We start from the raw sequence: 19,773 nt of genomic DNA, 5'->3' as shown, positions 1-19,773 counted from the left end.
CCGAGAAAGTGGGTTCTGTATGTCCGAGCACTTAGCAGCTCAGGGACTGATCCTGCTCCCATGCTATTAAAAGGCAAAACTCCCAATTACTTCCCCAATGGCAAGATTGAGCCCACCTGCACTAGGAAATTGACCCATCACTGAAAACAGTTGTCAGCAGGGGTCCTCCTGTATTGGTGTTCAAAGGTGTTTAAATGCTAGTATAGGAGATGGGATAAAGCTATTTTCAAAACACTAGTCCTGGGGGAACTTACTGCTCACAGTCATTATCAGCAATGGGTCAATTTTCTTGTGTGGATAGGACTTGAAATCTGTAAAAGAAACAGAATTTTTAGGTATGCACTGAACTCCCATTGAAGTCAATGAGAATTGGTGCTCAGCACCACACAGGATTGAGTCCTAAATAAGCCACAAGGGAATGGGAAAGAACTATCAGAAGTGTGTGTGTCAGTCAAGCAGGTCACAAGTAGAGCCCACTTTGACTCCTGACATTTATGTATTTCTAAACCTGCTGCATTTTGTTTTCAAATATTATAAGATTTGCCAGACTGGGTTGAGACCAATGGTCCATCTTGCCAATAGCCTGTCTAGTACAGTGGCCAGCACCAGATGCCTCAGAGGAAGGCACAAAACCTCCATAATGGCAGTCCTAGAATATCCTGCCCAAATGCACTGTGTTAATGTTCTGACAGCATTCTTCAGCAGACGACGGTCACATGCCATTGACTGGAACCCATATTCCTCAGTGACCTTCTTTACACACTGTAATTGAGATTAACAGCTAACACAAAAAACAGAACACACACAGAGAAGGACCATACTAGAAGTGAGCAATGGGTCATCTTGCCCTGTATCCTGACTCAGGATAGCCAATGCTCACTGGTTCAGAGACAGATGTAAATTCCCCATAATTAAGTCAAGTGGGCAATACTAGACCACAGGAAGAAGTTGCTTCCTAACCCCTTCTGGGAATCACCTTAAACACTGAAGCCACAGGATTGACAGCTTGTATCATTTTAATCACAATTTATATATTCAGGGTATGTTTAAAGATAAATTATTAGACGTTATGCCCATGTTACAAACATGAGTAATGTGTTCCAGATGGTTATGAAGTAACCTCCTGAACGGTTGGACTTGATCAATCTAGAGCAATTAACTAACCATTTAGCAACCCTTCATAAATAGTACCTTTAATACAGCAGCGTGACCATGATTTGTAGCATACTTTGAGTAACTGCAGATCCTATCACACTTCAAATCTTTTTCAGAACTTATTAAAGATCAAAAATATTTCAAGGTGACAAGTTTATGCGAGTTGAGCAGACAACGAGCAAGAACCACCACTCACTTCAGGAAAGGAGGAAATCTCCCTTTGTTTCCTGAACACAATCTCTAGTAAGAGAAAACCCAAGTCACACAGTGCGAGTCATAACCATTTCATGCTAACCAACGGGAACAAACCTGATTCCTCTCCTTCCCCTCACTATTTTCACTTTCGTGACAGAAAGATTCGTTACTGTTAGCCTATCTACTTAACTTCCTGGCTCTTTTCCCCTCCCTAAAGGAGTCTGCTCCCCATCACGTACCTTCAGCCTCCTCCAGCTTTCGGATCTGCTTCAGCACTGGCTGGATGTTCAGAAAGAGTCGGTGGCTGTTGCTCAGGAGCTGCAGCAAGTGTCGTGACCGGAAAGCGCAACCCGTATAGTACACCAACTTCCTGGCAGAAGGCAAACCGTCTGGCTGGATCTCAAATTTTTTCCCCTGGACAAACAGAAGGAGAGATCCCAGAACAATGAGGAGAGGCATGTTTTCATTCAGTGGCAAAGATCAATACATTTTCATTTACACTAGTAAAGCTTGGCACGGAAATGCAGGCAAGCCAATAGCTTTGCCAGGTTCTAGGCTGCCGTATTCCGCTACACTCACCAGAAACGCAAGTTTCCCAATGTGCGACCAGGGAAAGTCGTAAAGCAGCTGGCTGACGTGGTTCACCTCCTGCAACATATCAAACACAGGATGACAAAAGGGCTGGCAGATATAAGGAGGAGGAGGAGATGTGCAAGGAATTCACACGCAATCAAGAATGTGAAATATAGAGTCTAGCGAACACAAAGGAGACAGGGAGAAGGGAGTGATGAGGGCTAGATGGAGTTAATGGTACATCAGTAGCTTTCATTTCATTCAGTTACCTGATAGATCTGAATTCCTTTAAGGGTGAGGCCCAGGACAACTGTTGGGCGATCTTCCTTCTTATCCTACAAGAACAAAAAGGTCTGAGGTCAAAAAAGGTAGCTCATACACATAGAGATCCACACTGACTGATGGGTACTGTAACAGAGCCGCAGCAAAGTTATCCCAATTCAGCACAAATTATTAGAATTTCATATCTCCCCTTCTCCCCATTTGGCTGGGGTCTTTTGTGAGTCCATTTCCTTACTGAAAAACACTGAATTAAACATCTCACTTGTGCAGTTCTTTTCATGGTGGAGTCTCGAGAGTTTCATCGCCTACTGAACACACCTAAGAAAACCTGCAGTCACTCAAGTGGAATCCAATGGCTTTACTGAATTTAGAGCCCTGTCATTTATTTAACAAAGTGATTATTCGTAGACGACTGCCCCTTACTTCAATCTGCTTCCACTGCTATCCCGAGGAACACCCCCACCTGCAAAGCACAGAAGTAGAGACTGAAACAAACTTATTAGGGCCGCTGTCCCACCTCCTTGCCAGGGCAGAAACGTTCCCACTAGTGGCCCTGCTGGAACCTGGAGGTGCAGTTCAGCAGCAGGGGTTAATAAAGCCCCGTAGGTGGAATGACTTGGCGTTGGTTAATGCAGCTTTGGGTCTAGCTTTTTAGAATTTTCTCTGACCTCAGTATACACTGTAGCATAGTCTTATACTTGAGGCTTTTAAGGGATTATTAGGGTCATTATCCTATTGCACTTGTGCTGCACCTTGATGGACATATGCGCTATATCACTGACAGTTCTATTCTGAGATTATTTCATGTAAATATGTTCTGGATTCTTTATTTCCTTAAGCACCATATACCTCCCAGGACATGCCAGTGACAGAGAGAGACACACACCTCCCCTATCAGAGGAGAGGTTGGAATTTCTTGGGAACTAACAAACAGAATAACTCCAAACCACGATATAAAGCTCAGACCTTGACATTAAGCCTTCCACTATTGCCACCCTGCACTGGTTAAGATACAGGCCTCATGCAACTATACTTAAATTTTCCTTCTGCTGGGGATGGGGTGGTAAAAGAGAGGGAGGCAGAAGGTGGAAGTCCAATTGAAAATGGTTTGAAAGGTGTCAGCTTTATCTAATCCATAAATTTGCCTGGAGAGGGGAAACAGGGTAGGAAACAAATGTGAGCCACGCCAGCCCAGAGACCAGGAGACGTGAGACTGCTCTTAAACTCAGGTCTCCCATGAGTTGGCACAATGCGCTGGCACACAAGCCGCCAGCAGCTGGCTCCTCTGACATACTGTCCAAATGGGCTGGTGCTTCGTAATCCAGCGATGGATGAATAGATAAACTTGCGCATGCCAGTATTCTTGCCTCTGTGGTGGAGGTGGCAGTGGGAAGGACAATGCGTTGTGGCCTTAGCAATGTATGTAACAGTTAACATATGCTACAATTCAAGACAGACAGGAATTCAGATATTAAGGACAACCGATTTCACACCCGTCATGCCTCTGGACATAATTGTATCATGTCCTGCTAGTGCGTTTCTTATAGCCTTCAAATGCAAGCCAGACTGTCTTATGATGATCACTGATGGCATTAGAGTCAAAGCAGGAAGAAGATGAGTGAGCAGATGTGGCTTATGAGAGGTTAAATCATCATCATTAGAATCTGAGCCCAAATTGGAACGTATTTCCTGTAGAGAACCTGAAACTTTCTTCTTGATGTTTTCCCAGTAAGTGGAGCATCTCCAAGATTTAATGGACGAAACAGGCCTCTTGAGCTTCTGGTGCCTCCTGGACATAACCTTGCTTGAATGTGACTAGCACAGAAAGAGACTGGATCAGGAAGCCTTCAAATCATTCAGTAAGCTCTGGCCAAGTGGACCGTGTGCATTCAGGAAAAGCCCTGTGCATCTCCTAGGACCTGGCTCACCTAAGTGGGAAAGGAAACTCACCCGGGGTGAATATATACTCTGACTCTGGATATGGCCCTTCCATTGCCGATAATAGGTCACTTATCAAGTCAAAATGCAAGAGGCACCTCCTCACCTCCCCATCCTGTAACATCTGCCTAGGAGCAAACAGCAATTGGGGAGACTGGAGGGGAGGGATTTGGTGGCAAAAAGGAAATAAAACAAACTAACTTAAAAAAAATCAAACCAACTGAAAAATACACACACCAAGAACAAAGAAATACAAAAATTGCTATTTGGGCACACTCAGCACTAGAATATAAGCTCTTTGGGGGCAGGGACTGTTTTTTTGTCCTGTATTTGCAAAGCCCCTGGCATAAAGGGGTCCTGGGCGCTATGATACAAATAATCTCTTTCACTGTTTCACAGCACTTGAATGCCATAGGGCAGACCCTTAGATTATCCTTTCAGCAATCCCTCTTCCCTCCCCCAAAATCAATCTCTCTCATCTGACAACATATGGCTTCTCAGTGTTTTCCCCTCCTATGACCCCACATTCAGCCAGTCCTCAGATGCACCCAAAAATACTCTGCAGCAGTTGCTGTGGCACCACACAGAGCAGGGTGCAATGGAATGGGAGTAGACTCCAAACTACTCCTAGAGAAGGGAGGCTGACCTACTTGTGGGGCTGTGAATCAAAGGCTGGGAACTTAAAAGGTGTTTCCTCTCTCTACCAAATGAGTCTGCCATGGAATGGTATTTATCCACATCAGTGGAACCTCCCCAGATACAAATGGATTCACTCCCACATGTGGCAAAGTCTCTGCTTTTAACATTAGAGGCACAACATTTATTAAGTGAAAAGAAACCCAGCAGCACATTCATCTTTGACAAAAGGATGAAATAAGCAGCTGTTCGTTTAACCTTGTGTAATCTGTAATAATGGACAGGTACATCTTCCAGCAAACAGGACTCCTTAATGAACTTCAGGATTGCATCTTTAGTGGTCAGACTTTGCTGTTCTTGGTGCATCTCTGGAGCATGCTTCAAGATATAGTCACTCCCCCTCTTTGCAATTATCTGCCAGAAAGGAAAGACAAGGTCAGCAGCTTTTCAATGATCCGAACAGGAGGCAGCTGGGTCAAAAGCAAGGACCAAACAAGCGTGGAAACGGTAGCTCTATCCCAGTTAGCCTGAACACCACACCAGGCAAAGTAAGTTCACTGAACTCTCTCTCTCCTTGAAAAGCCAGCATTTAAATTTGCCCAAAAGATATTAGAGAATAAGGTCTCTAAATAGGTCCCCCTTAAGTATGTGGAAAATTCATAACATGCAACACCTGAGTGCAATAAGACCATAGTATTTGGTATTTAATATTCATATTCTCAAGTTCTGGAAATTCTTCTCAGGTTTCAGTTTTGCTAAACACTTACAGGCAGCTACTAATACTACCTAGAATACTGGAGTATTCTGCAGCCACAGCACAAAACACTGTAGAAATGCTAGTGTATGCATCAATAATAATTACACATAGCGCTTATTTAGCAGTGTTCATCTTCAAAGTGCTTTATCAACAATAACTAAATACACCTTGTCATGGTATAATTCCCCAATCTGAACCTTAGAATCCAAAAGATGGGGTACCAGCATGAATTCCTCTAAGCTTAATTGCCAGCTTAGATCTGATAGGCTGCCACTACCCAAAAATATAGTGTTTTGGGGCACTCTGGTCCCCCCAAAAACCTTCCCTGGGGACCCCAAGACCCAAATTCCTTGAGTCTCACAATAAAGGCGAATAAACCATTTCCCCTCCCCCTCCTTTCTTCCTCCCAGATCTTTCCCGCCCTGGGTACACTAGGAGATCACCGTGATTCAAACTCCTTGAATCACAACACAGAGAAATCAGGTTTTTTCTCCCCTTTCTCTCCCCCCTCCCAGGCTTTCCCTCCCTGGGCTATCCTGGAGAGATAGACAGATTCAAGCTCCATGAATCTAAAACACAGAGGAAATTCACCTTTCCTCCCCCACTCCTCCTTCCCTTCTCCCACCAATTCCCTGGTGAGTACAGAACTCAGTTCCTTTGAGCCTCAACAAGGAGAAAAAATTAATCAGGTCTTTTAAAAAGGAAAGCTTTTAATAAAAGAAAGAAAAAAGTAAGAAAACTCTGTAAAATCAAGACGGAATATTACAGGGTCTTTCAGCTTATAAACACTAGAAAGAAGTCTCCCCCAGCACAAATACCAATTAAAATCTGTCCAGCAAAATCACATTTGCAAATACAGAAAACAATCAAAAGACTATAACTGCCTTTTCTACTTAAATACTCACTATTCTGAATATATAAGAGACTGTAGCAGGGAGATTGGCAAGAAACCTGGTTGCACGTCTGGTCCCTTTCAGGACCCAGAGAGAACAAAGCAAAACCCAAAAAACACAAACAAAGGCTTCCCTCCACCGAGATTTGAAAGTATCTTGTCTCCTGATTGGTCCTCTGGTCAGGTGTTTCAGGTTCACTGTTTGTTAACCCTTTACAGGTAAAAGAGACATTAACCCTTAACTATCTGTTTATGACACACCTCTCATTACCTCTATGGAGGTAGGCAAGTATTACTATCCTCTCATTTTACAGATGGGAAAATTCACACCAAAGGTGAGTGATTTTTTCAGGGCCAATGAATGCCAGAGTTTACAGCTCAGGAGTTCCTGGCGCCCAGTCTTGTGCTCAGATCACTCAGCCATGTGCTACTGTAGAATAATGCAGTATTCTTGGGTAATGTTAAAGCCTTCCCCCACATAGGAGAGGCTGGGTTGGGAACAGTTGCAACAGAGGTAAAAAGAAATTTACGCTAAACTTGCATCTTCACAAAGCCCCATTATGCAGGACATTTAAAACTAGACTGTGCAAAGCACTTGAGAATATCCAATAGGGAGCAAACTGCCCAAGCAGGGATATGGACAGTGATCAAACAGAGCCTTTTCCAGAGTTATATTAAGTTCTTCTTTTGCCTTCTTATACAAACTCCATTTCTCCCTGTGCACAGATCTCATGTGACTATAATCACTCTCCTACCAAGAAGGCTGATCTCTGTCAATGTCACTCCTGATCTTATCAGCCAGTAGCTGTACAGCATCACGAGGCTACAGTTGGGAGCCAAGTCCAGAGTTCAAAGCCAGACTTCTCACTTGCTAGCCTGCAGCTCCATCCTTTGTATTAATTATTTGGGTTGCAGTAGCCTTCGGCCAACAATCTGAACCAGATGCTGTTAAAGAAGTAGATCATGCAGTGTCTCCCTGCTGTACCCTGGGGACAGGGAGAGAAGCATCCCCTGGATGCCAGATTTTGATATCTGTAATAATAAATCATATACACGCTCGCTTGGGCCTGTGACTCAGTGCAGCAGGGCTGTGCTCAGCCTTGGCCTTTGCAATGTTTGCAAGATTAAAAAGATTGACAGGGACTGTTCAAGGGCAGCTGTCAGACCCACCTTCTTAAACCCTTTGGAAACTACATAATGGCAGGTGATTGTCATCTGGGAACTGCAATTTCCAGGGTATGGAAGAGAGTCCAGTGGGGAGAATTCTGCCAGGGAGAAGGGAGTATTTCTGCACTGCAGGAGGAGAAATAGCTTGAGGCTCAGGAGTATAAAAGTCCAGACTTGCCCTGCCTCCACCACACCTGCCTCCTGACGCCATTTGTTTCTTCTGCACTGAACCCTTCCCCTCCCCGATGCTTGGAAACAGCTGGGGTTGTAGGGAAATCAGAGGCAGAGCAGTAAGGAGATATGCCCAAGGATACACACAGCAGGTTGGAGGCAGAGCCAGTAGAACCATGACTTCTTGACTCCCAGTCCAGAGCATCATCCTCTCCCTCCCTGTCATTTACTTGTATTCTCACTGACTGTGGTGGTTCACTTTGCATCCGTGCATAACAGCAGAGTAGGAAACAGTGCAGGAAGCATTCTGCATGTTGCATGTTTGTGTGCTCCTTCTAAAGATGCTGAATGGCCTGAAGACAAGTGACTGGTTCAGTCATTGCCCTCAGGCAGAGTTAGTCACCATAACGGGTTTAAAAAAAAAAGGGGGGGGGGGGGGGACACGACCATTTCAGCTCAAAATGATAGTCACAATTCAAATTAATCTATTAAGACTTTTGGGGGTGGGGGGGAGATGGTGAAAAGACACCAAACTGTCCCCAAACACTCCAAAATCCGTAAAAATGGAGTGTGGAAACTGAAATCTTTGAAGTACATACTAGAAGCACTGGACAATGAGACACAAGTGACTGAAGACCAGTTAGTGGCCAAGAAACCATACACAGAGGGATCACAATGAAATTCTCACTCTGACGAAACTCAGTTGAGAAGTCCTTTTCTCTCTGGTATGACCAACTAGTGTTGCCCCTCACATACTGTCACCCTGCACCGAGCTCAGTCCACCCCACAGGCAAATATGATGGGGTCACGGTAATGAAGATAGTTTTACTCATCTTCAGCCCCTTGAGGTTTTCCAGAGAATCTTAGGATTCAAAAGCAAATGCATTTCAATGTAATTTATTTCTGAAAACATCTGCCATTTAACTGTTGGATTGAAACTGGGAAGAACAGAAGCCTCAGTGGAGAAAAAGCCCTGCTAGATTCATCCCACATACAGCCACAGAGCCTGGGGAGTCCCTGCTGCAACTGCAGAGCATTCTGCCTCATTCTCATGGTGAAAACTTACCCATTGTGGGAAATAGGCTTGAGGTTCAAAATATTTCCCAACATGGACATTCTCTGTATAGTTGCCCAAGTCAGCCTGTAAACCGTACGCAGCCAGCAGGAAGTAGATTTCTTCTTTGTGGAGGCACCGAGACCGCAACACCTGCTCCTTGAGATGACAGTAGTACAGGTGCCGTGCTGCCATGTCACTGCAGAACATATAGAGAAGCTGTGTTTAAGCCAGAGCAAAGAGAGATCACATTAAGGTAAGGCCAGTCGCATGCAGCTTCACTGTTGAGAATGGACATACGTATAGAATCACTGATGTGTATAAGCTGCATTTTTAGTCATTAACTCTCTGTACTAGAGTAGCATCTACAGTCCCAGTCAAGATCAGGGCTCCACTGCCAACTGACTTGCAGTGTATACGTTCTTGGGTTTGGGCTGCAGCCTGAACTCTGGAACCCTCCCACCTTGCAGGGTTCCAGAGCCCGGGCTCCAGCTTAAGCCTGACTTTCTATACCACAATTAAACAGTCCCTTAGCCCAAAGCCTGCGAGCCAGAGTCAGCTGGCATGTCCCAGTGGCAGGTTTTTAATTACAGTGTAGACATACCCAGAGGAAGATGAACAATACTGGGAAGTCTCCTTTTAGCAGTAAGAAAAACTTCCTCCTCTCGAAGGGAAACTTTCTCCCCTCAGTCCAAAGAGGAAAATAAAAAAGCCTTACTCAGATGAGGACGGCAAAATGCTAAATGGAGCAAAGATTATGCTGACATTAATCCACCTGAATGCTTCCCGCTCTTGGTTTGCCCTGAGGCCAGAACCACACCAGCAGTGCTGATGCAAAAACACTCTGTCAGTTGTTCATTTTTAACTGAATCATCTTTTGTTCTGCATGGGGAGGGAGGGGTAGTTGTGTGCACCCTATATTCCACATGAATGGAACCCACTCATATGCAAAATTCTGTAACTCACAAGTCATTCCTTTTGTCCACTTCCAAATTAGCTAGCATGCGCATGGCTCAGATACAGTAAATATAAAAAATAAATTACCAAAGGAAAAATACTAGGCTGTATCCTAAAGTAACAATTTCTATGATCATTTTGCCAGTGTTGGCCTGATTTTCTTTTTAATCCTGTAAGTGCAATCAGAGGTTTAATAAATATTACCTACGTCCATATCTAGAGAGAGAAATTAAAAGAGTTAAGCCTTCCGAACAAAGAGGAGGAAGGGGGAAATTATTGTAGACTGAAGTTCAGGCTGTGGAAAGCTATGAAAACAAGGCTGCCATAGCTGTGGGCAAATGGATGGGGAGTTTGAAGAAGAGCAACAGCTAAATCAAAGCAAGTGAGTGAGGGGATGGAGAGTAGATAGCAGAACAAACAAACTTGAGGGTGCTCACTGTTAATTTTGTAATAACTGCTGTAACTTCAGCCTTACAGTTTAGATGCTAAACAATTAAAAAAACAGCAACATTAAATTATGGAACATGGTGCTTTAAAAAGATAGCTGAAAAGCATCTCAGTTTGAATCCTACTAGGATGGACATCGACTCCTTTGGATAAAAGGATGTACTCAGACATCATTTCTGATCTCCAGAGAATGCCTGTAGGAATACAGCACCCACAGAGAGAAGGAAAGAGCTCTTCAAAGGAAAAATATTTTTGTTTTTCCGTCTAATACAGCTTTATTAAAAAATAAAGTTGTTACCCTGGACAGATTTACCTTATGGCCCTTCCATTTTCTACGTAGTACTGTACTCTGAAGAAGGCAACAAAAGGAGGGATGAACTTCTCTGTCCCCTTTAGGGCAAAGGGAGAAAAGAAAAAAAGAAAGCGTTAGACAATTTTCCCCATGAGCCCAGAGGCTCATGATCTTCCTCACTATTCTGTGTTTTGCTCATTGTTCCCCACTCCCGACCCTCTCCCCACATTTTCTTTTTTTTTTTTTTTAATTCACCACACTTAGCTGTACAGCAATTGTCTTGGGAGCTCTCATCAAAGAGACACTATGAAACATTCGGCCAAGGCAAAACACAAATGAAGCATCCAAGCTTTCCTGTTTCCTTATACCCTGTGCCGCCAGCCCTTAGCCCCACTCTCAGGAAAAGACTAAACCTTTTACCTCTGCATTATGTTCAGCCCCTCCTGACCAAGGCTGAGGCATTCCAGACTGCTACTGATCTTTGGGCTGGCAGGGCAAACCCTTTGCTTTGGTTATTCGCACCATATAGCCAGTCGAGGGAGACACTATGTCAATCTCACAGACTACAATTACAGATGTTTAAAAGAACACTGTCAAGATTTTTTGTTCAAACTGTGACCTCCCTTACAGGGGAAGTCTCCTGAGCACCAACTATCTATTTTTCAATAAAAATTAAAAGACAGAGTTAAAGTCTTGCATTCTTTCCCCTCTGCTTTGTTTGTTTTGAGGTCTGGTCAGTATGTAACTTCAGCACATGCATGGGCCTGCTTATGTCAGTGGGTTACAGATCCATCTGCTTACCTACATAATGTGTCAAGCACAACTATGGTACCAACAGTAACAACTCCATCGCCAAGGAATTCATTTAAAAAAAAAATCCAGTCACAACACTTGATCATTTTTCAGAGTGCACAATGATACTATTTTGTTCTCAATGAAGGGATACGGAAGAGGGAGCTAGCCAACACAGCACTGGACCAGGAGGCTCAGGAGACCAGGATTCAATCCCATATTCAGTCACACACATCCTGTGTGACCTTGGGCAACTCACTTAGCCTCTCTGGGTCTAATCCCCATTTTACAGATAGGAATCAAAACACTCTCCGACCTCAGAAGAGGTGTTGTGAGGATAAAGATCATGAATGACTGCAAGGCGCTCAGTTACTACGGTGATGAGGGCCACACGAGTACCTACACAGGCATGTTGCCCTGACTGGTGCCACAGCAGCAAATTCCAAGTCACATTTTGAAAGCTTATTCTCATTTGGAAAATGCTATACTGTGTTGAGAGATATTTTCTGTACTTAAAATGGGAGACACTGCTGGAATCAGCAATCGCTCTCAAGGTGGAAGAAACCACAAGTTCACTTGCTGAACAAAGTAGCTTCCTAGAGAGGTGTAACAGACAATACTTATATACAAACATGTCTGGAGCCTAACAATGTAGTTTAATGAAAACATTTGTTACTTTCAGCTCTTAAGATTTTGTTTTGATGTAAAAAGAGGACAACTGGGCATGGGACTTGATCTTTAAACTTCTAAATTTAAAAAAAAAAAAAAAAAAAAGAGACTTGACAATGTTATTTTAGAATAGTTGTTTCGTACAAGCCAGACATGCTGTATTCACTTCACATGATTCTTCTTGACATTTCAGCTAATGCAGAGAAATCAAGATTCTCTTAATAAATATATGCTTCCTCCCTACAACTGATGTTCTTCCACACACTTATGTTGAATCGCAACTCCAGCCCCCATAGTGTTTCATAGTCAAATGTACAGTGGTACACAGGTTATTACAAGTAGCCGTGCAAGGTCATTTTACCCAAAGGATGCTCTGTTTTATATAGCAGGGGTTCTCAAACCTTTCCATGGAGCAACTACTCTCAAGAGAGAAAGTGGCTCATTGACCCCCAGCCCCTTCTATGGACACCTGAACACCACCCCTTTGGAAGCTACAGCAATTGCTTGTGTGGCAGCGTAAAGTACTTAATGCCGTTTTACCCTCTTTTAATCCAATTTAGAAGCTGGAAATTATGAGGCTCAGTTCCGTGTGACCAAACAGCTCACCAGAGACCACCAGCAAGTGCTCCACAGGCTTCAGTTTGAGGCCTCTATTTCATGGTGTAATCATAGCATCACAAAGTTAGTCATCTTTGAAAAGAAACCACATTTGACTTACTTTGCTCGTCTCTTTCTTCCATTCCTTCGAAAAGTATTTGCTAAGCTTCTGCTCCAGGTCCATAAATACATATTCATTGTCTGAAAGAGAGAGAGAGAGAGAGAGAGAGAAGTGGGTACTGGTAGGAAATGGTGGCTGTTGCAGAAATCAAAATTCCCATCTGACAATTACTTGGAGATAGTTTTCATAGTCTTCCAATAGTGCACATGAATTATAGTAAATGTAACCCCAGAGCAGGACTAGATAGGCACCAGCGAGGGAGGTGGTAGGAAACTGGACTTTGCTCTCCAGCTGTACACTGCTGGGGACATGGGCTTGGAAGGAAGCTCATAAATAGGCCTGGCCCCTATAGGTGCTGAGCAGTAGTGGAGGTCTCTCAGAATCTTGCATAATCAAGCCCAATACTCACTTCTTAAGGTGAACCCATTATGGAAGGGAGAAATGCCAGCTTGTTGAGCTAACCTTAACGTCAAATTAATGGAGCAACACTGTCTTTAAAGGAAGCTTTCAGCAACCTCCCTTCTTACCAGAGCTGGTACGTTACATACCATCCCCTATGCATGAAATGGACAAAGTCTCCTCCCTCCAAGTATTTCTGACCAGACTGTGTCCCCTCAAACAAAAACAAGAAATGACTCCTCCCCAATACAACATATCAACACACTCAAATTCCCTCTGTTGAAAGCTTGATTCATCTCCCCTCTAGCCCAAATTCTCTTACACAGTTAGAGCAACTGGATTGGAAATGGAGGAACCCAGCCTGCTGTGAATGGTTGGAACGTTCTCCAGCTAAGAGAGTAGGTGGTGGGGGATGAAAGGAGGCCATCTGGACAACCACTGTCTTGAAATCACGTTGTGGGCCTTATAAAATTCCAGATTTTTGAAAGTGACACTATGTACAAAAGTATCAAAGAGAAATGCAATTCATCTAGTGAAAACATGTTTGACCCTTCCCAAGTCTTCAAGAGATGACTTGTGAGTACTTCACGCTACAGAGGTAATTCCAGCAGTCACATTCATGTGACTAGTCACTCTATTCCCTGGTCTCACTTGGGGGGCGGGGAAGAGGAGGAGGAAGTGTTTTGACAAGTGACATAAGTACCAAACAAAATATCTTGTTCCTGAAAGACCTGAAATGGAGGGTGGAAGGGATTCCAAAGCTTTGGCTTATGATGTTCAAAGCTGAACTGAAGAAGGGGAAAAAACAGGAAATGCAAATTGGCATAACCAGAAACTGTGTGGAAAGAATAGTAGATTACACTGATAGTCCTTTCCTTGTCTACCCTATGGATTGAAGCATTCTAGCCACAAGAGGGTTCAAAACAGTTATCCAGTGTTGCTCTGGATTTTCCAAACAAATTCAAGCCAAGAACACAGACATAGCAGGTTTTTGGTGGTTTAAAAAACAAACACCCCCCACCCTCCCAAAAGTAACCTCCATGCTTGGCCAGCATTGTTCCATACATTACTATGACAGGGACACTTGTCTATAGATGGCACACAAGACCCCAATTAGGAAAACGTGAACCCTAAATTATGTCACAAATCCCTGAATTAGCAGCATTCCCCTCCCCCATAAGTCCTGTTTCCTTGCTTGTTACCCTCACCCCCAGCAATTTAGCCCAGTCAGTAAACTACCGCCCGTTATTTATGTTCACATTAAATTCTATTTGTTGTATGCCGCCCCCAAACATTCAGCATGCCACAGGTTTTTGTGCTGAAAAGCGTTTAGTAGCATTGCAGGTATTGCCAGTGGTGTGGGGACTGGAGGTTTTGGGAAGCCAGAATTAGAGGGTTTGGCATAAAATTTTGTTATTTTGACAACTAGGAAACAGTTTAGGCCTTTGGCACTGGGGAGAGGCTGCATCTTACCTTTCTCTCCCTTTTTTGGGCAAGAGCAGTTACAAAATTGATTTAAAATTTATGAAGGATGGGTGGTTTGAATTCCTCCTTTCCACACAAATGGTTGGCACCCCCCTCACAATATCTACCGCTGCGTCTAACAGCGGTGGAAGAAGCACCTTAGCTGATGGTTGTGCTAAGATGACCAGGCCAGGAGTGAAATAGTTAACAATGACATTTAAAGTATTCCCAATTAGGCTTCAGTGCTAACAGCCCACTGAAATGCATGTGGCAGTCCACCCCTCCTAGGGGCTGTTGTTTCAGGCTGTCACCACATAAGTAACAATAGTTCACTCTGAAGAGTCTCTTTGCAACCTTGGGCAAGAGACTTTACAAAATGTTTGTATTCTGGAGCACAATTATGTGACCAATGCAAGTAGGAACAAAGATGCAGCAATGTGTGTGGCTATGCAATCCTATCCTACATGGGGCCCACAATTTCAGATGACTGCTCTGTTATAGGTTACCCCTCCTCATTTTAGACTGCTCTGTTAGAAACATTTCTGATCACAGTATGTCACATCGTATTAGATGAGGACCTAAGCAGTGTCTGGAACTATTTCAGGTGTGGTTAAAGGCCCTGTCCACACTACAGGTTTTAACCATGGTTTTGGAACTGGGTGGAGCACACTGACCTTCACACGTTCCATGGGTCAGTTTGGGCGCTTTTCTGACATCACAATCGTGTTGGGTGCATCTGACATGCTGCCCAATCATGTTTTTATCAGTGCATTCTGGTAAAAATCTGACCAAGTATCCTACACTGCCTCAGAAGGGGAGGGGGAAGTGTCTGGAGGACATGCATTCAGCTTAACACCAGGAGCACGTGGGGCTTTATATCTGTCACAGAAAGCTGGGGAAGAGGAGAAGCAGCCAAAAAAGTTCAGTTACACAAAGATTATTAGGATTGTCCCATCCACACTTAGTATCCCCATCCTGTCCCCAAGTGTGCTGACCACATTACAGGAAGACAACCATGGAAGACCTAGGCCTGCGGCAGGGTTGAAATACTATTAGCTGGCCATGGCTACTAAGAGTTTTAGCCACATTGCATCCATACACAAACCACGTTTGGAGTCACCCATAATGGAAACTGGTTACAGACATTGTTAAGACTTTTAGCCTGGACAGGGCATAAAATAGCAGCTGAGATAAACCCCATAAGAAGCCATAATTTCAGAGTACCTATAAACTGGGTCACAACTTAATCCTATTGGTCAGGCTAGGGCAATACAGACAACTGTGTTCAGTTGATAATTTAATGTGCGTTTCTTAACAGCGTATATAATATTTTAAGTACATGTGTCCAACGTCAAAATTTCATAAAACAGCCTGAACAAGTGACCTCCCTCACCTCCCATCCCTCCCCTTCTTGTTTCTCCCCCCTCATTTCAGTGTAGCCTGGAATCATGGCAGTCCTCCCCTCAGTCCAGGAACGCAGCATCACATTCCTGCTTAATTAAGTTAATACTGTCGGAATGCCAACCTGCAATGTAATCCTCAGTCTACAAAAACAAAGGCTCCCCCAACCCATAAGTTTTTTGTTCTTTTTTTTAAACTGAATTAGTTGCGAAGTTTACAGATCTTTGTCAGATGTTTAACTAGCCTCTGGTTTGGATGCATTCTCTGTTCAGCAGAGATGTGGGCACTACCCATTTAAGAACAGAACTGGAAAGAATTGCTTAGAAATTCAGTCTCACCATTTCAGGTGAAATCTAATATAATTTACTATGCACACAGGCTAGATACACCAACTGAGAAAGCTGTCATAGCTCCACTGACTTCAGTTGAGCGATGACAATTTACACAAGTCAGGATTTGGCCGCCACAAGGATACATGTGCGTGCACGTAGGCACCAGCTCATTTTAGGCTACGTCTACGCTATGACCTACAGGCAAGATTCCTTTGCTCATGTACACATACTTGTGGTAGCTCAATGAGTTTGCGTGAATATAAAGAGCAGCGTAGCCACAATAGCATGGGTACTGGCATGGCTGAGCCACTTCAAGAACAAACCAACCTTGAAATTCCCACAGAACTACCGTGAGTGTGTGTACACGAGCAGGGGAATCCAATCCCTAACTTGTAGTGTAGGCATAGCATGAAGTACAAGTGAAGAATCACTAGTTAGTAGTTTGCACTTTACCAGTGCAGTAATTTCAAGAAATCCATCTGTTGCCCCAGATAGTTTGCAGTAGTGCTGTTAAAGCTTTCCTCCCACAACCAATTTTTAAAAACTCTATGAAATTAAGTGAGGAAAAAATGAATTGGAATGTAAAAATTTCACATCAATTTTTTTTTAAAAAAGAGAAACAGGAAATGCAAACATTAAGTTGTTCTACAACAACATTAACTTGGCATATTGCACATCCTGTGTATTTAAAGATTTACCACCACAAATGTGGGCCAGATCCTCAGATAGTATAAACTGGTATAGTGCCACAGAAGTCAATAGAGCTATGCCAAATTTATACCTGCTACACATCTGACCCAATATGTATTCAATTAGACATTCATCGGGGAAAACTGGAATAGAAAATACTGCATGTATTCAAATGCGATGGAGTTAGTACTATTGGAGGACTCTTGACATTTACATTTCCTGACTGTCTCTATTTTAATTTTACTTTTATTACTACCATCTCCTCACAGAGCAGCATGGTAATACAGTGGTCAGTGCTCATATTTTGCTATCTCCATAGGGACAATTCTTACACTGATGCCACTGAAGAATTCCACATGTCAGGAGAGCAAAATACCAGAGTGGTTCTAAAAGTGAAAACTTTGATCGAACTGGCAACCATAAATGGCTCATTAATTAATTTGGTTGCATTAAGTGTATTTTAATATTAGGATGATACAGACATTTCAGAGATTAAGATGGAGATAAAATGTGAATTGATGGGAGCACAAAGTTCCATGCACAGCAAGCAATTCAAGCAGGCCATAGTCCTTTCCCACATCACTTTTCAGCTACTGTACTCCCAGTCTTGCTAGCCAGACCATCAGATGGAGAAAAACCTCCCATTAAATGTACCCTTTTGGAGTCGCTGGGAAAACAGACCAAAACATGGAAAAAGAAATCAGAGACAAGTTGAAACTGGGGGTTATTAAGCAGTCAAATGGTCCATGGACCTTGCCCATGGTGCTGGTACCCAAGGAGAACAGGTGGATCAGCTTCTGTGCGGATTATAGAAAGCTGAATGATGCTCCATGCTTAGGGCCAATAAGATTCTAGACAAGTTGGGGGTGGGGGGTACATATTACCTTTACCAAAATGGGCCTCAGTTACTGGCAAGTGTCTTTGGACTAAGATTAAGGCTAAAATTAAATCTGCTTTCACCACCTGAACAGGGCTTGGTTTTACCTTTGGGCCTAAAGGGTGCCCAGCCACCTTTCAGCATCTGGCAGATCAGCTAAGGAGGGGAATGGCAGGATTTGCCCTGGTATACATTGATGACATTTGTACTTTTAAAAAGTAAGATCTGGCAGAACAGATACTCCAAATCAGGACAATGCTCAACTGCATTCAATAGGTGGGACTGCCTGTAAAGGTGGAGAAGCGTAAAGTGGGGGTGGTTGAGGTGGTTTATCTAGGACCCAAGATGGGTAGCGGTCATACAAAGCCAGAATCTGCAAAGGTGGTGGCTCTTAAGGACTGGAGCACTCGTTCATAGGGATGGTGGGTATTACAGGAGATTTGTACCTCACTTTTAGCTCCCTAGTGGCTCTTATTCCTACACTGTGTAAGAGCGGCAAATCAGACAGAATCATCTGGACTGAACAGCATTTTAAAAAGGCTTTCTGTGCACTGAAAGAGGCCCTGAACCAGGATCCAGTTCCGTAAGCCCAGTTTTAACAAATCCTTCACAGATTCCTCAGACAGAGGATGGGGCTCTGTGTTGGTGCAGACCAATGCTAAGGGAGACACACACTCAACTGTATATCTGAGCAAAAAAAACTGCTTCCCAGGAAAAGAGCTATGTGACTACTGAAAAGGAGCATCTTGCAAATGTGTAGGTGTTCAGGAAGTTGCAACCATCTCTGTGGGAAGCACTTCACTGCATAAACTGACACCTCACCTCGGCTACAGCCAAGTGAAAGGGTTCCTAAAACAAAGTCTAGCCCTCCAAGATGATGGTATGGAAATAATTCATGCAAATATAATAGCAGATGTATTGTCCTGTGAAGGAACTTACCTGAATCATCAGCTGAGTGACTCCTTTTCAAAGGAGGGTGATGTGGAGAGCTTGGGGGATTTCTGCAGTATCTTTATTAATAGTCTGTGTGACTCAGTTTACCTACCTACTTTGTATCGTGGGCTACATGGACTCAAATGCTTAATTCTTACCCAAAGCTCTCCACCAGCAGACCAGAAAGTGAGATAAAGATGTGAATTGACTCAATTGCCCAATACTTCACCAACCATACAGGTGAAAAGTACTAGAGGATTTGATTTAGTTAAAAAAGGAGCCCTGACAAACTGAAGAAAGGACTCTGACAGACACTGGGGGGGGGGGGGGGGGGGGGAGAGAGAGAGAGAGAGAGAGAGAGAGAGAAAAAAGTAGGAGCTACAGGCTCTCTCTGCCAAGGCTGAAGGCCTTAATGAAGCAAGGTGAAGCTAAACGGATAGGTAAAAATTCATGCGTATAGGTCCTCTGTTATTTGAGCCCATATCTGAGTATTGTGTTCCCATTGACAGTTAAATACTACTTAGTTTTTTAAAAGACTGCACGGTTTTCTGGTTACAAAGCTTGTAAGAGGAAGAATCCTGCAAGGTGCCAAGCCAAACTGGCTCTGCTGAAGGAGTTTCAGCATGACACAGGGGTGCTGAAGTCTAGGAACCCCATCTGAGAGCATCAGTCACAGGACTGAGCCGGGAGTGAAGTGGAGGCTCAGGACCTGTCACTTAAGGATGTACTCAAGAGACTGAAGAGGGAATAAGGCCCAGCACACTGTATGATCCGTGGCAGAAGAGCAATGCGTCCTGTTTAGTTGCACCGTCGTTGTGCTTTGTTTCCGGGGGCGATGGGGGGGAAAAAGAGAGATTAGTCCAACTGGTGCAAAGCTCATTTCTTCAAAGTTAATTGAGTCACTTTCTATTTTAGGAGGAAGAGAACCTAATAAAAATATAGACCACACAAAACCAAAAGTGGTGAAAACTCCTATCCTCAT

At 43.5% G+C, this 19,773-nt stretch overlaps 1 protein-coding gene across 3 annotated transcripts in view; it reads right to left on the bottom strand.

Annotated features, from left to right (window-relative positions):
* FRMD1 (FERM domain containing 1) overlaps window positions 1–19,773 on the bottom strand; it is a 46,059-nt gene that overhangs the window by 11,138 nt on the left and 15,148 nt on the right. For all 3 annotated transcript variants that reach the window (XM_050949093.1, XM_050949095.1, XM_050949094.1), the window contains 7 exons: window positions 12,696–12,775; window positions 10,538–10,614; window positions 8,833–9,019; window positions 5,038–5,193; window positions 2,193–2,258; window positions 1,930–1,998; window positions 1,590–1,764 (listed from right to left, as the gene is read on the bottom strand). In XM_050949093.1, coding sequence (XP_050805050.1) covers window positions 1,590–1,764; window positions 1,930–1,998; window positions 2,193–2,258; window positions 5,038–5,193; window positions 8,833–9,019; window positions 10,538–10,614; window positions 12,696–12,775 — 810 coding nt within the window. The remainder of the gene's footprint in view (window positions 1–1,589; window positions 1,765–1,929; window positions 1,999–2,192; window positions 2,259–5,037; window positions 5,194–8,832; window positions 9,020–10,537; window positions 10,615–12,695; window positions 12,776–19,773) is intronic.

The sequence above is a fragment of the Gopherus flavomarginatus genome, chromosome 4, assembly GCF_025201925.1.
Source record: "Gopherus flavomarginatus isolate rGopFla2 chromosome 4, rGopFla2.mat.asm, whole genome shotgun sequence".
NCBI classification, from domain to species: domain Eukaryota; kingdom Metazoa; phylum Chordata; order Testudines; family Testudinidae; genus Gopherus; species Gopherus flavomarginatus.
This window is presented reverse-complemented; position numbering and strand designations above follow the sequence as displayed.